The sequence below is a fragment of the Mytilus trossulus genome, chromosome 10, assembly GCF_036588685.1.
Source record: "Mytilus trossulus isolate FHL-02 chromosome 10, PNRI_Mtr1.1.1.hap1, whole genome shotgun sequence".
Classification (NCBI taxonomy): Eukaryota; Metazoa; Mollusca; class Bivalvia; order Mytilida; family Mytilidae; genus Mytilus; species Mytilus trossulus.
Window position 1 is genome coordinate 54912512 of NC_086382.1, and position 16982 is coordinate 54929493.

The following is a 16982-nucleotide window of genomic DNA, read 5'->3' on the forward strand; positions in this document are numbered from 1 at the left end:
TTGATCCTCTCGGCTTTTCCAGTATCACGATAAAAATGTTGAATTCCAACATAAGTCTAACTTGCATATGCTTGGACGAATTTCATTCCGTTTTCGAAAATGACATTTTCTAGATTTCAGTGATATTGTTTTTCCTTAAACACGTCAACTACTGTAACAATAGAAATACTCTTGTGAATATTATCGATGATCGAAAAACAAATGCGGTATGGAAGAAATGAAACTCCAATCTTTGGCACATGAAATGTAAGGTCGGACATTACATTTTTGCGTGAAAATGGGTTACTTAAATGTTTAGATTTAGGTATCATAAATTCCTCTTCCTTTTTTCGACAGTTTTAAGTTCAACCAACATATTAAATGCATGTATTATTAGATTGATAGAAAGTTTTAAGTGGACTTTGCTAAACCAATAAATCCCCATGTATGTATTTGTTTGTATTTCTTTCTTATTAAATAGGTGAATGAGTACAGATTACAATTGTAACCGGAATTCGAATCAGAAGAGTCAAACATGTTTCTAGAAGTGCTGTTTCCAGTTATATTAATTTTAAATCCAGTCATAAGTTACAACAATGTTCAGGTTTGTGTGTTTGTTTCCATAGTGCCGAGCATTCTGATTGATGTGACATGTCAATAATAAAAAGAGGTCAAATATGATCACTGAAATGTATCCCCAATATATTGATTTTCCAATTCTAGCCGGCCTAAACGTCTAAACGTCTACCCAAAATATCTGCCAACTTGGACGAATAATCTTTATATAAAATTTCATAAATTTGTTTTTAATTGTAATGCATATAAATGGTTATAATTTCGGTGTTGACATGAATATCAATTATATGGTCATAATAACTAAAAATACTGATTATAGTCCAGGGAATCTGAGGTGAAAAATGGCTCAACCTCAAAGTAATTGCAACAGAAATAATTTATATCAATTTTGTTTCATTGGATACCTGTTAGTGACATATTAAAAATCGGCGTTTCACAGACCACGGGAAATTTGTGTTTTGGGGGTAAAATAGGGATTTTTATGTAAAAATCGCTAAAAACTGGAAAAAATGATTTATTTTTTTAATTTTTACTCAAAGTCCCTATTTTTTTTCAGAAAACGTTTCAATCATATGTATCATCGTGATCAAATATTAAGAATGCATAGTCTTCAGGTTTTTTTTTCAAAAAACGCTGATATTGAATAGAAAATCGCTGAAAACTGGAAAAAAATATATTTTTTTTAAATTTTAACTCGAAGTCCCTATTTTTTTTCGGAAACGTTGCAATTATATGTATTATCGTGATGAAATCTTAAAAATGCATAGCCGTAAGTTTTTTTTTGAGAAAAAACGCTGATTTTAAATAGAAAATCGCTGAAAACTGGAAAATTTATAAACCTAAAAATTAAAAAAAAATCTCGAATATTAACTTGAAGAATTTTGATCCCTCAAAGAAAGACTAGACTTCAACAGAAACATCGTATTCATTATTTTGACACATTAATGTAGTTTGAATAAAAAACACAGTTACAGAAGAGGGAGACCAAATACAATATTTCTGAATTCACATTGTCAAATCTTATAAAAACAAAATTTCGTTCAAAGTTTTTGCTTAAATGTTATAGAGTCACATCACCAACCAATCATGTATATGTTAGAATTAAATGTCACTATCGTCCTCGTCTTCGTGAATCTCAAGTACTTTACAGTTTGAACAGTTTAGTCCCTTACATTCGCTACATGCTGAGCTACAGTCAAGACCGTTTTTTCTACAAGTGCATCTGCGTGTATCGCAACCAGATTTGCATTTACATCTAATCACGTGCAATAAATTATCTGGAGCTGGAGGCAAAATTGTTCTAATTGGACAAAGTGATGTACCTTGTAGAACCCATCCCCAGTCTGATGGACTTAACATATGGACAGAGTCATTTGTCCATTCTTGGATCTGATAATATGCACGCTTGCAGTGCTGAGACGCTGCTTCTGAGGTAGGTGGCAAGGACTGAACATGTACACAAGACAAAGAATTGGTAAGAACTTTATGGTTAAATTTTCTGTAGCGTAACTGGTCTAAGCTTTCTCCTGTCTCACCTCCGTATAATATAACAAGAGCTGACTGTCCTGATTGTATAACATCATCTGACGTTGCATCTTGTTTTAAAAATACTGAAGCCAACTCTCTAAAAAAGGCATTCTCACGCAACCGCTTTAATCCTTCCTTCTTCCCTATACCGTAAAGTCTAGATGTCGTGTCACACCCTGTGATAGCATGAATAAATGGTAACAAATCGACTATTTCATTTCCAAGCAACTCTTTAGTCTTTTTAATATCCCATACTTTAGACTTTCGAATTTTATCGGATTGAAAAACCAATGGTTTAGAATTTTCCTCTGCATGGAAAAGCAGTAGAATGAGAACATCAGTGTCTTCACCAACGACAACGGTAGGGTAACAAGATGCATATCGTACAGCAGTTGATGCAATAAGAACATCAGCATCAGCAGTAGCTTGAAGAGAAATAAATCCTTCATTATCCATTTTATTACAAAGCATATTGATAAAGTTTTGCTTGTTTTCTCCATTAGCTAAGAAAATTTCCTTCTTTGATTTAAACGGTGTGCTATCTTTGAATGAGATGTGTGTACCAGTCACACCTTTCGTTCTCCGTTCATGTACATGATCTTTTGTCGTTGGTCCGGAACCATACCCATCAAAGACAATTATTGGAATGGGATATCTGTTATTAATATGGTCGATGTATAACTGACATATTTCTGCAAATGTCGCACCTTTTTTCCATGGGATTCGCTGTATCAGGGAACCACCGTCGATTACGTGGCGAACATCGGTACCAAGGTCATCTGAAAATACACAACTTCCCGTGTTCCATATTTCATCTGCCAATGTTGATTTCTGTGCCTGTCGCATCAAACCAGACGGTTCAAACAAAGCAGCTGGTACAGCGCTTAGTTCGTACTTAAAGACTTGAGATACATCTGGAAACATGGTATTAGCAGTAGTAACTAGTCGTTGAAACAACAATTGTGGATCGACAGATATTTCTTCATTATCTACTTTGATATTTAATTTTGAAGATAGAGTTGTTACTTGGTTTTTTCTTTTGAATACAAACTCGTCAATACATTTACCTTCCATTGACGATATTATATTGTGTCCTATGACCAGTGCATTGTCAGAATTTACGTTGCTGTCGCCAGTTGCTCCTGTTTCGATGTTCCTCAGATTTTTATCGATAGAAAATGGACTTCTTTCTCCAAGAAAGTCAAGAAATGTTGTTGTGTCTTTGGTATCCCGTACCTTCCTTGGAATGCACATTTCCTTGTGCTGTTCGCTCGTTTCAAAATTTACACCAGTTACTTGTTGCATGGCTTCATTCATCTGAATACACTGTGGCATAGACAAAATCCACAATGATCTCTGCGCATCTGTCATCCCTCGACCTCTGGTGAGACCTCCAGTTGTTTTAATGCATCTCATCAGAACTTGCTCTATGATCAGATCCGATGATAAACCTGACCAAAACCGATCACTTCTTCTCATCACATGGAAGCCTGACAAGAGAGCTTCGTTTATTGCAGGATTTGTTCTTGATAACCCATGCATTTGCTGCAGGTAAACATACGCAGATTTTAGATATAAGTTATGTCCTGCAGCAGCAAAGTATGGTAACATCTTTTGAATGGTTTGAAGATGAAGGATCCAGTTTCCAGTTCTTTCAGCTTTGATGAAATTACGCAGCAAGTCCACCATATCCATATATAGAAACCATAGTCGAGCTGTCCGGTTTTCGATATGTGATTTTCTAAAAGTTGATATACTGTCGCGTATTTTTCTCAATACCTCATTCTGATCAAGGGTGTCTACTGGAAGATGTCGTTCTAGGATTTCATCAAAAATATAACTCAATTTATTTAAATCCTGGATAAAAGTGTTTTCATTGTGAATTTCAGAGTCTTCAAGAGAAGAAAGATGTTCTACATTTTCTGTGTCATGATCTTTCAAGACAGTGGAAGATACATGAAACTGTTCGCACAACAATAATGAAGTTAAAGCATTGTAAATCAAGAAATGACCACGCACTGCTCTCGCAACTGCCTTTCCGGTAAACATATGCGTAACAGCGTTAGGTGCATAGACAGTTTCCATGAGCTCTGCAAGTCCAGATCCGCTCATAATATTACCAATGGAACCAAGAAAGCTCATTTCGAGATGAAAACCTCCTAATCTTAGAACTATCGATTTCAAGTCGCTGTCCTTTGGTTCGTTGTCAATAATTGTAAGAGCTTTCCAATAAAGCGGTTGGTCAAATGTAAGCATGGGATTAGCTCTGTACTTAAACGCTTCGTTACATACGAACTTCATGGTCGAAAAGATACATGAAAGGTTTCCTGGCTCAAGGTCTATCATAGGCAAAAATACAATTGTCGATTTACCAGGGTATGCTCCATCTTGCACTAAATTACACATTGCTGACCACCCAATCCTTTTCTTTGGCCAAAGAGTACTACAGAGAAGACTGATGTTATCAGGTAACGCACCCGACTGTTGCGCTGCAAGTGATTCGAATTTTAAACTAAGTTTTGATGTTCGGTCAAAGTTGTATTGATGGAGATCGATTTTCCCTATTTGTTTTATATCGTCAAGCGAAACATTTAATCTCTGCACAATAGTTTTGTGGTTATATCCTGGTGTGATGCCTGCTATTATCCCCATTCCATGGAATGTCCCATGACCGTCAAGTGTTCTGATGTTATGGTCCACATTATCTGCCACGTGTTGAATACATCTCCCTTCAAGGTCTTGAGGAGAATCATCACCTTGAAGAGCAGAATTCACGCCGTGTTTTTGAACTTCCTTATAAGATGATGAAAAGCCAAGTTGGTATAAGGTATCGAGAAGGAATTTTGAACCAAAATGGTGATGCATTTGAACTCCTAGACCTAGCTGTAAAGGGGCAATCAGAGATCTTGGTCTTGTGGCTTGCATGATAGACTGGCCAATGGCTGCCACTTTAAGATCGCAATCTTTTTCAGAAAATATTCCACCAAGTAGCTGTTTAAGACTGTCAGGTAAGTATGCGATGTTTTCCTCACAAGATGCTATTGTAGCTGGTGATGGATACACCGCCCTTGAAAATTCCATTGATTTTATATCAGATTTGATAAGTTTAGCTGCTGTTTTGATAATATCTCTTTTTTCTGTTTCAGGATCGGAAGTTTTTTGACTCTGATGAAATTCTTGCAGAAGAACAGATGCCGTTTTTCGAAGAGTGACCACATTTGGTTTTCCACAGACGTCGGTAATAAAAGCTTCATCACCAAAGTGTGTTTTGATCTTTGATTTCATGTGTACTGTTGTGTATGCCAGATCTCCACAAAACTGTGTCATTTGATGAACGAGGTCTTTTACTGTCAATTGGTCTTCTTCATTTTCTAGCAAGTAATCCATGGTTTTTAGAAAAGCTGTATTTGCTTCAGTGTGATCTGGTCTACCTTGCTTTTTTCGTTTTTGCTCTGGTGTTCCACCAATTGGTATATTTTTCCCTGTCCTGAAGTTGACGCTACATTTCTGATGGTAAATAGCATCTGCTGCAGGTAAGTCTTGTGCATATTCAAGTTTTGCCAAAACGTCAGCAGCCCATGAATCTTTTCTGTCTTTGCATATTGCATCAATTTTCTGTTGGAATTCAAAAGTTCTCACTGGATATACTTCTATTCCATATTTTCTATCTGACATTTGCGCTGACTGTCCACAAAACAAACAGTGTTCTCTAAAATCAAAATACTGTGATGATCGCGTGAGTCGATCAAATCTATCGTTATCAGCATTCTCTTTACCAATTTTCTGAATCTCTTTAGCATTAGTATATTTTTTTCGACATTCTTGGTGTAGTATTTGGCCGGCTACAACAAATACGTTTTGATGTCTATGTTTGCTGCTTACTTCATTGATTGTTTTTGCACCTTTTTCTCTTATCGTTATCAGAAGTTGCCCATTCTCCAAAGGTTCGTTGCATATCACACAGTTACTTCCAGACATCTGAAATGCATAAGGAATATAATTTAGTTTCAAAGCAAAGAAAATAATTATTTGTTTAGTTCACGCTCTACACATTGTTAATAAAACTTTACAATTGATATCATTAAAATAATGTCATGTTTAATCACTGCAGTTCGTAACTGGATGCAAATCGAATTCGCTAGTTTTAATACTCAATTCTGCAGTTTTTCAAAATTTGTTTGACGGTTATATTATGTTCTAATTGCTTAACAGTGAACATGATCGCGTGGGCAAACATACGGATGGTCATATAAAAAAGAATAAGCTTCATCATTCAACTTCAAAGAAATATATATTTGCATGAAACTTACTATCACTCAATTTTGCTGCTCTAGTGGTATAAACGGATAAATAACCATTGCTTTCTTTTTTCGGACTTCTCTTCGATCACCATTTCATCCTGAAACAGAAAGTGTTGATTTTTCTATCACAACCATATAAAAATTTAATTTGATTAAAAGTAAAATTACATTATTAGCCAATGAACAGGTTAATTAAAAACAATAAAGGTATTTCATATTTTATTTGCAAAGTATACAGTAAAAAACAATGTTATCCACACTGTTAAAATTTTTAAAAAATGGTCAATTTAAACATAAGTTATATATGATCCATAAATTGTACTCCTGGCGGCCAACCAAGGATAATAGAACGCCTAACACCACAGTGCGTACAGCTGGTCATTATAAGATACTTAAAAACAACAACAAAGATTACTACAAAAGCATTTATAGGAATGAAAATACAAATACTTGTTTTTACTCGTTCATTCTTTGTGTCACAAACGGCGTTCCATACTTTTTTTATTTTTGACGTAACCTCCCCATGAAATGTCGTTTTTTCAGTGAAAAGCGTTGGTAAACAGTTATTATACATTTAAAACAATTTCCAAGACTAGGAAACATGATTTATTGTAATAAATCAATGTAAAAATGATGGAATTGAAAATGACAAGTGAAGGGGGAATACGGCAAAATAATGCAACTGGGGGGAAACAAATACTTTTTTAAAATTCAAAACATGATAAATGTATTTATTTTTATACATTTATTATAATAGTCAAGCGTTACTCACCAGTTTTAAGTTCCACTGGGTCAAATCCAAGTCAAAAACAAATGCCGCTTGTTGACATATTGTAGTTGCAGTTTACAAGTTATTTCCCTTTTGACGTATGGCGCGCATTACGTTGCATGAAATTCAGTAGAATTTTACCTTTTAAATTCTCATAAATTATACAACTTTGCCGTGATCCGATTTTTGCCGATTTTTGATATGTTAATAATATAGTTGTAATCTTCGTTTTTCATGAAAAAATAATTCTGTTGCAATTTGTTTGAGGTTAAACCCCAGATTCTCTGGACTATTACTGAGTTTTCTGTTGGCATGCTTTTGTATTTCTCATTGCATCTAGAAAGCTCAGTAGTCGCATGACCAGAGTTATTTAAATGAGTAAAGTCACATGGTACAATGAAACAGGTTTAAAGCACATGTCTAATGTTTTTGTTTTGAATGGAAGGCTGTTACACTACTAAACTTACTTCATTGAGTATTTTATATAAAAAAAAATAGAAATAACATAGAGTGCCAATGAATAACTTTTTTGACTATTGGTCCAAAATTATGATATTAATAGTCAGAGTTCGTATATATCATACATTAACACACATGAAGAACAAAATTATTTATTAGTAAAAATGAATTTTTAAGAATTAATTTCTGAAGATTTATATCAATCAAACGGACTATAGTTAGTGTTTTTAATTTAAGTCATACTTTTTTGTTGCGGTTTTCAATATAATAATTAACCATTTTCAAAATTATATGAGTATATAGATGTATGTTTTAATTGACAGACGTACAGGGTTGATATCAAGATACCTGGTGGTAAAGTAAATGAGGATATTGTGATTGACGCAAAGAATAATGTGATGACGGTTAATGTCGGGGATGTCTCTCATCTAAAGGGATTCTGGTGCCAATCAATTAATCTACATGATTTTGAAAAGGTCTGATTTTTAAACTGTATCTATTAAAATACGTATCAAATCAGGAAATATGTAATGATTGCCAAAATTCAAATGTGGAGTCAAGGAATATTTTTTTAACAACTTTTCTATTTTTTAAAAGGACCTCCGTCAAATAGAACAAGAAAAAAAACCAATGCATTTATAAATTTTATTTACAAATTATCATTTGAAGAATATTTTCAATACATATTCAGTTGATGCTGATTTTATCATTGCTTATGAGATGCACGATGTTCATAGTTTAATCGGTTTATTTGATTAAAGCAAACATCTTATTAGCTTTTAATTTGTCGGAACATATCTGATTTTGTTTTGATAATAAGCAGATTATCGTACCATTTCCATTATACAGCAACAAAACAGTATAGAATAAAGTACATACGTAAAAATACGTTGCTAGTTTAACATCATGAATCTGTTATTTAAAACCAAATTTAATACCAGTGCTACAGTTCCCAATTCTACTTTACTGAGACAAATGGAAATTGTGTAATGGAATTAATTTAAATTTGTTGTTTTTTTGTGTCTGAAGAAAAAAGTTGCTATCAAGAACATAGACTATGGATATTGTCTTATATTAGACACAAAGGAAACCTATCGTGATTCCGTGGATCTGCTACACAAAATTAAGAGGTATTATTCATGTTTTTAAAATGCCGCACAAACACAAGTATGTCATCAAACAATTTTAAAGTGTATAAAAACTCAGTTATGCTATCATAATTTCAAAATCTTTTAAAGTGATTATGAACGAATTATAACGATCTGGTTGCATACACGTTTTATCCTGCTGTTTCGGTGTGAGCCAGAGCTCCGTGTTGAAGGTCGTACATTGACCTAAAATGGTTTACATTTATAAATTGTTACTTGGATGGGGAATTGTCTCATTGGCACTCATACCACATCTTCCTTTATCTATATATCATAAGGTTAATATGTAAGGGGGGTCATTGTATTGGTTTTAAATGACATAGAATTCTTATTTGTCAATTTCGATAGTTTTGGTAAATTTAATTTTAAATTGAAAAGTAATTTTTAAGAGCAAAAAATAAAAAAGCCATCAATATTGGTGATAATTAACTGTTTATGAACCACCTACGATAGTAGAGGGGCATTTTGTTTTGTGGTCTGTTCGTCCTTTCGTCCGTCCATTCGACCGTCCTTTCGTCCGTCCTTCTGTCTGTCTGTCTGTCCTTCCGTCGGTCCGTCTGTCCATCCGTTCGTTCGTTCGTTCGTTAAGGTTAAAGTTTTTGGTCACGGTAGTTTTTAATGAAGTTGAAGTCCAATCAACTTCAAACTTAATACACTTGTACCTTATGTTATGATCTTTATTTGTTTTTATTAAAATGGCCATATTAGATTTTTTTTATCCCAATTTCACGGTTCACTGAACATAGAAAATGATAATGCGAGTGGGGCGTCCGTGTACTATGGGCACATTCTTGTTGAGCATTGAATTGTAAATAAAAAACCAGCTATTACATTTTTAAAGAGTATTTTTCTGATACAAAGAAGAAGATATATGTGACCATGTGGCAGTAACATTCAATAGTTGATCAATTATGTTCAATAACTTACATTGTACATGCCTCTGCTAGTTGAAATATTATACCCGGTAATATCAGCCTCCAAGTAGCATATAAATATAAGTCCTAACACTAACATAACGAATACAGATATAAACTCTACGCAGCATAAAAAGATCCGAATCAGACGAAGTCAAATTCACAGTTTTGTCAAAATAGAAGGTGTCATATCACCACCAGCTGTCGGAAACATTACATTCATTCAAGATTACTAATGAAAATGAAGTCAATCGTCTGTCTACCTTAGCTGTGTTCAGTGTAGCTAGTAAAATTCAACACATCTTAAAATGAAAAAAAAAACATAACTGCAAAGCCTTTAAAATTGTGAAACTAAAATATTGCAATAAAATTTTAGAACAAATATGACTTTACCTAGCGTTGCGACGATCTGAAATGTAAATGGAAAAAATCATGCGAAAATGCCAGTCTGTAATCTATATATTAGTCGTATAATCCTTTATTTTATTATGCCCTTATTTTACATTTTTTTAAATTATATTACCCAGGTATTAGACTGATTTCCTGTATAACGATGGTAAAATAATTTGAGAAAAAAGGGTTTTCCCCTTCGACTAGGCATGTTTGTAGATGACCTAAGCCAGATTTATTCAACTTTTTGGAATTTTGTTTGTTTTCATAGTTTGTTTTTGAGTTTGAAAACATTTGTTTACATATGTTTAATTTCAGAATATAAAAAGAGAAATTAATATCAAGGTTAGAAAACAAAAACTCAGGGAATTAAATGAATATTTGACGATAGCTGTACTTGTCGATTTCGATCGTTCTTCCTCAAATCATATTTGTTAATAATGGAATGTTACTGGCGTGAAATTGAAAGTTGAAATTCTTTATGATACGGGTTGGCTATGTTTATTTAGTACTTGTTTAAGTTATCAAAACTATATAATGTTTTGACTTCACGATATTTTCCAACGAGTTTTTAAATTTCAAAATACTCCATATGATATTTGTTTAAATATTATTTCTTGCAGTAAGTAATGATACTTTGGTAATGTTCTAACTGATTAACAATGATTGTAGTATTTTTGTCAATGACTTTTACAGCTTGTTTGTAATATTATATCTCATGATCTATTGCACAATTTGTTTTCACATAATGCGTTATCAAACCTATCTTTAAGCTCAAACTTCCATCATGAAATAAAAGACGAAATAATGGTCCGTGCAAGTCGCATCACCCATGATGAGATGTTAAAAATGGCAGGCAAAAAAATTGCCGACTTCTGTGAGGGTTACAAACTGTACCATGGAAAAAAAGTTAATCATGATGGTATGCTTATAGCAGGTAATCATTAAAATTATACTACATTAATTTTTAATTGTCTAAATTGAATGAGATTCTAACAGATACGAATACAACCCGTTACTTGAATAACAAGACAACGGTGTTTCCTAAGTTTAATCTTGTCAAACAATGTGGGCACAACTCTTTGTAGTTTCTTGTCGATTGTCTACGGCGTTGCTTACTATCATCTTGGTACAAGCAAGATCAATATAATAGGAATGCCAAACGCTGAATAAATAAAAGCAACAAAAGTATACAGCTGTTCACTGTGTATTCAATGTTTACCTGTTTTTAAAATGACTACGTAATATTCCTAATTTTTATACTTTCCAACACAAATATTTGTAGACATGGACTGTTGAAACTAGATTGAATATCAAAGAAAATTACTTGACATCATTTTTAACCATTGCAGAAAGTTCTAATGTTTACTAGTCGCATACTCAAACAAAGAATGATACTTCATCCAAATTTTGGAGAGTTTAAGGAGATAGACCTTGGTTAAGGGAAATAACTCTTAAAATCATCAGTACGTTTGTGTCAGCCATTTTCATAAATTTATTCTAAGCTTCAAGGTTACATAGATTTTTTCAAATCTGTTTCAGGTAAATGCTTAAAATACATTGATATTACTTGAATTTTACAAACGCATAATTGATTTAAAGAGTTATCTCCCTGAACCAAGGTCTACCCCCTTAATATACTTAATAATAAACTATTATCTTTGTATACTTATTTTTCAAAATACAAACGCTTCGTATAAAAAAGAATACCTCAATTTTTTATAAAAAATATCTACAAGAATAATTTTCCTAATATTTAAATATTTTGATAATGCATTCATAAAACTGGTGATATATAATTGTCAGCTACATATCAAGTTCTAATACATGATAAACTGTGTTAAGATTAGAAATAACAGATAAATCGTAAAGAATGCTTTAAAAAAAATTAAAATCTGTTTTATTGCACTATTGCTGTTATAATGAATACCATGTCTACAGCATTTGACAGGCTAGTTTTACTGAACAAACTGGAGATTGTTCAGTAAATTAATGATAATAAATTATTAGATTTACATTCTATGTATCAATACAACAGATTACTAAAGAAATTTATTTCAGAAAAAAATACTATTCGTATAGAATGTTTTACACATTGCAGCACTTAAAATGCTAGATTATTGTTCAGGAAAGACTTTTTAAATGGTTAAGACTGTACTAGTTAAGATCAAGTGCAAATCAAGACGGTCACGCATTGTCAAGACTACTGTCACGTTAAAATACGACAAGTTTTTGTACTAAAATGGATAGAGTGAGGAATTACAAACGTTTAATTTTGTTAATACTATGTAAAATGTAGTTTGTATCACAACACTGTAGAAAATATGATATATAGTATCGGTGATGAAACTGTAAAAGGAAACAAAAATTAAATCATATAATAGTATTCTGTACTAGAAAAAACAGCCCTGATACAAATTGTGTTCATCAAAAGTATTTCAACTTCAAGTCTTAGAATTTTCTAATATATATTTTCCAACGGAAACTCCGTTTTATACCAATATATCAGGTGTCGTTACTGTAAATAGTTTGAACGTTATAAATATCCTGTGTTACGTAAAGCGCATCTAACAAAAGATATAAATCAATAAAAATTATGAACCTATTATTCTATTAATTACGAAATGAATTCAGACTCAGATTATTGTCATATTCAAGTTATAACATTGCCATTTCCTCAATTTTCTTATCTCATATGGCTTAATTTTGTCATGTAAAAAAATCGTAGCGTTCTTATTGAATAATCTAATATGTTTTATTTTTGTAGTCAAAAATGCAAAACGTGAGTATAATACTGATAGATTTACTCTATTTTAAACATCCCTGGAAAAGGATAAAACATATCAGCTGACGAGTCATTCGTTTGATGCATCTTTCATTTATGATTTGAATTTCCACCGTATTGATTTGTGTTTTTTTTCTCTCAAATTATTATCTTTTTGTTATAATAAACTATATATGGAACACTCAAAAACTTCCAATCAGTCGTGTCATATACCAAAACGTGTTCATATCACATCACTATTCGTCCCCCAAATTTATAGCTGGTGTGTTACACCCAAAATATTTCATCATTAGAATTTTTATGAATCTCAAAATTGTTTAAATGAAATATAGAGCTGCGGAGATATGTTACGCCTCTATATTAAGTTGATAGTATAATGAAAATGCTGAAATCACAATGGCAATACTCTTACTTGTAAACCATTCAAAGTCAATTGATTCTAATTGAAACGATAAATTTAAGTTATCTCTATTAAAATGGCATGCGCTAACACTAGCAATATTATACTTGAAATTATTGACCTGTCACAAGTGATTCCCAATAATTTGACTTAATCACAAAGTAAAACGTGTAAACTGTGAAAGCATCCGAAATCAACATACCATGACTAAGACGGATCCGTCTACATAATCTTTTAAAAACTCTTACCCGAGATCTACATAATAAAAAGTCATTTGTGATATACTCATCAAATATCAATTCAAATATTAGAAAACTCATATTTTGCTTATGTAGGATGGAATTTTATACAAATATATCATGCTTACAAGGGGTATTTGACAAAAATACCGGTTGAGAGGTACACATTTCCAGAGCCATTTTTTTTTATGTACAGTCACTGACTGTATATACCTCTCCCATTATATGATAATAAGCCTGATTCTCGGCTGACTGCTACACTTTGTTCATCAGTTTCAGTGAAGTGTAATACAAGTGGATTCCGGTTTTATGTAACCGGTTGACAATTATTTTCCGTTGAGTTTATATTATGACGTCATTCCCAGAATTTTTACGTCATTCGCTCCAAATTCAATAATGATGCTTTTGATCCTAAATATGTCATCTGGAACCATATATTTAGAATGACAATGAATTTGTCATATTAGAATAGACATAAATTCATTTTTATTTTTCAAATTTATTTTTAGACATGCCGTATTCCCCATCTGCCATGGTATTTGCTAGGGTATTTCCCATCTGCCATGGTATTTGCTAGCAATATATTTAGAATGACAATGAATTTGTCATATTAGAATAGACATAAATTCATTTTTATTTTTCAAATTTATTTTTAGACATGCCGTATTCCCCATCTGCCATGGTATTTGCTAGGGTATTTCCCATCTGCCATGGTATTTGCTAGCAAATACCCGACACATGGAATTCCCTAATGGCAAATACCCCAGCAGAGAAAAGAAAATCGCAATATATAGAAATTGGTGAAAAATACCATGTTTCTCATCCAATCAAAATACAGCATTATTACATAAGGTGGAATTATAAATGAAATACTAGTCATGTAGAACTGAACGTAAATTGTTTATTGTAGGCGTTAAACGTGCAATGAAGAAAAGTATGAAAGGTATGTTTGCTGAACCTAGGCATGTTGGTTTAATTGAAAATTATGACTTGATACGTTGCATAAATATCTATTTGAAATCTTGATTTCATGTGAAATTCAAAAGTGCATTAGACATAAGTATAACACAATTTTAATAACTTTATTAAAAAATATATCTCCTGCGTGCATAGCTTTGATTGTTATCTAGATTTGGCTTTGTTTCGGCCCTTTTAGATTTTTATCAACCCTTGAAACATTTGTGTTAGGTTTTGCTTTCAATATTTGTGGCTTAGACCATCAATGAAAGCGTTATTAATTGTCTACATGCGCATCTGGTGCAGTAAAATTGTTACTAATAGTGTTGCTGGAAGCTATCACACCAATAGTTTAAAATGGTGAAGTTGAATATATCAAATCGTAAATTTTACGCCATAATTACAAACCTGATTTTGAACTATATAAAACTTTTCGAAAACTATCGGGACGTCACTTTTTCCTGTGGCGTCATTTTGAAGCGTAATATTATTCTGCAGGTGACAATGGAATCTTTTTTGTACTGTCTTATGTTCTTTTGTTTTTTAACGTACTTTTGTTTTTATTCTGTGGTAAGTCACCACTTCGGTGTGACATGTACATCAATTATATGGTCATTTTCAGATTAAGATTTTCTGTTATGAAATCCCTTTCACAGATATAAGGGGATATGTTCAAAACTACAATCCCGTTCCCTTTTATTACCATTTATCGAAATATGTACCAACATGAGCAACACAACGGGTGCCACATATGAATCAAGATCTACTTACCCTTCCGGAGCACCTGTGAGTTTTAAGTGGGGTTTATGTTGCTATATTGTGTTTTGTGTACTATTATTTGTCTGTTGCTCTTTATCTTTTTTAGCAAGGCGTTGTCAGTTTGTTTTCGATTTGTGAGTTTGAATGTCCCTGTAGTGTGTTTTGCTTCTCTTTTTAACCTATTATAATTCGGTTTTATGTAACAAAATAAATTTCTTGTGGTCTATTTGGTCTTTAACCGAACATTGCATGAATGCAATACAGCATAAATATATATTTAATCCATATTGGGTCTTTGCCATCTCAAGATATAAGAAAGGTTTCTTGCAAAGATTTTAGAAACTATCTCTATTAAATAACATGGTTTTGTATTCTGTAAAGGTCATCTATTGTTGTGTAGCTCTTGAATGAATGCATACATTTATCATTGGCTTTCAAATTTCATTTTTATCGTTTCTGATTAGGCTAAATACAAAAAAAAACCTTAGACGTACCCCATAACATTAAAAGATTTATTTTAAAACATGAAAAAATTGTAACACACATTTGAATGCATTTAGTTAATCTAAACTCAACTGTAGAAAATTGAATTTTTGTCATAGTACGAATTGATAGAAGTGTAGGCTAACAACGCATAATTATTTCATCTCATGAAAATTTTACCCGGCAGTATAAGTATTATGAATAGCAGTACATTTGAATTTTGAAGAAGATCCCAATAGGAGCGAAGCGTAGTACAGTATTTGAATATAATTTCCAACTGTTTTTACCTTAGAATAAAATACAAGTACATATCAACTTTCCATTCTAGGATATAATGTTTAACGAACCTTTGTAGTAAAAGTGGGACAGTTTTTGCATTAAAGGGAGTTCCTATGAGACATTCCATTGTCTATATTTACAAAATTACAACCTATAACTGATATAAGAATTTAAACAGTATACAATTTTATAACATCGTTAGATCAATATATGATATTATTTAGGTTTAAATATTCGCATGCGATGATTTATTTGTTGATTTCAACTATCATATTCTTTCAGCTTGCTGGGCGGTTTGTGGTAGCTGTGTAATTGCAGCGGACTATATCACCTAGGAAAGAGTTCAAGAACCAAATGATGTTCAGTTCATAGAAAACCTTCCTTGTTTGTTAATCAAAATTCCTATGAAAAATAATGGAAAAAACATCTGAAATGACTTTGTTTGTCTTTTGTCATCAAATAAGAAAAAAATAAATAAAAATTGTTTTTAGAATTGTAACTCGAAAAAGTAAATAAATCCTGAACATCTATATATTCTGTGTTTTCATGCTGTTTTGTTGCTATATACAAAAGAAGATGTGGTATAATTGCCAATGAGACAACTGTCTGCAAGAGACCAAAACGACACAGACATTATCAACTATAGGTCACCGTAAAACCTTTAACATTGAGCAAAGCCCATACAGCGTTAAAAGGCCCCGATATGGAAATGTAAAAACAATTTAAACGAGAAAACTAACGGCCTTATTTATATAAACGACAACAACCACTGAAATACAGGCTCCTGACATACATACATCATGTGGCGGTGTCAAACATGTAAACGGGATCCCAACCCACCCTAACCTGGGACAGTGGTTTAACAGTATTTTTGTGATTTTACTTTTTACACCTAAATATAAGAAGCGGCAAATTTACCTTTGACCTTATGTGTACTCTCATTTTTTTAATTCATACTATGTAAGTGGAATATGAACTCCGAGGAAAATTCTACACGAAAATTCCATAATCAAAAGG

General features: G+C 32.5%; 1 protein-coding gene across 1 annotated transcript; it reads left to right on the forward strand.

Moving 5' to 3' along the window:
* The first annotated feature begins 458 nt into the window (after positions 1-458).
* LOC134686357 (uncharacterized) lies at positions 459-16365 on the forward strand. Its single transcript, XM_063546031.1, has 7 exons — positions 459-583; positions 7935-8087; positions 8641-8741; positions 10837-11000; positions 12831-12845; positions 14398-14430; positions 16248-16365. Exons 1-7 carry the CDS (start codon positions 515-517, stop codon positions 16298-16300), a joined length of 588 nt encoding a protein of 195 aa, XP_063402101.1. The 5' UTR covers positions 459-514; the 3' UTR covers positions 16301-16365.
* The last annotated feature ends 617 nt before the right edge of the window (positions 16366-16982 follow it).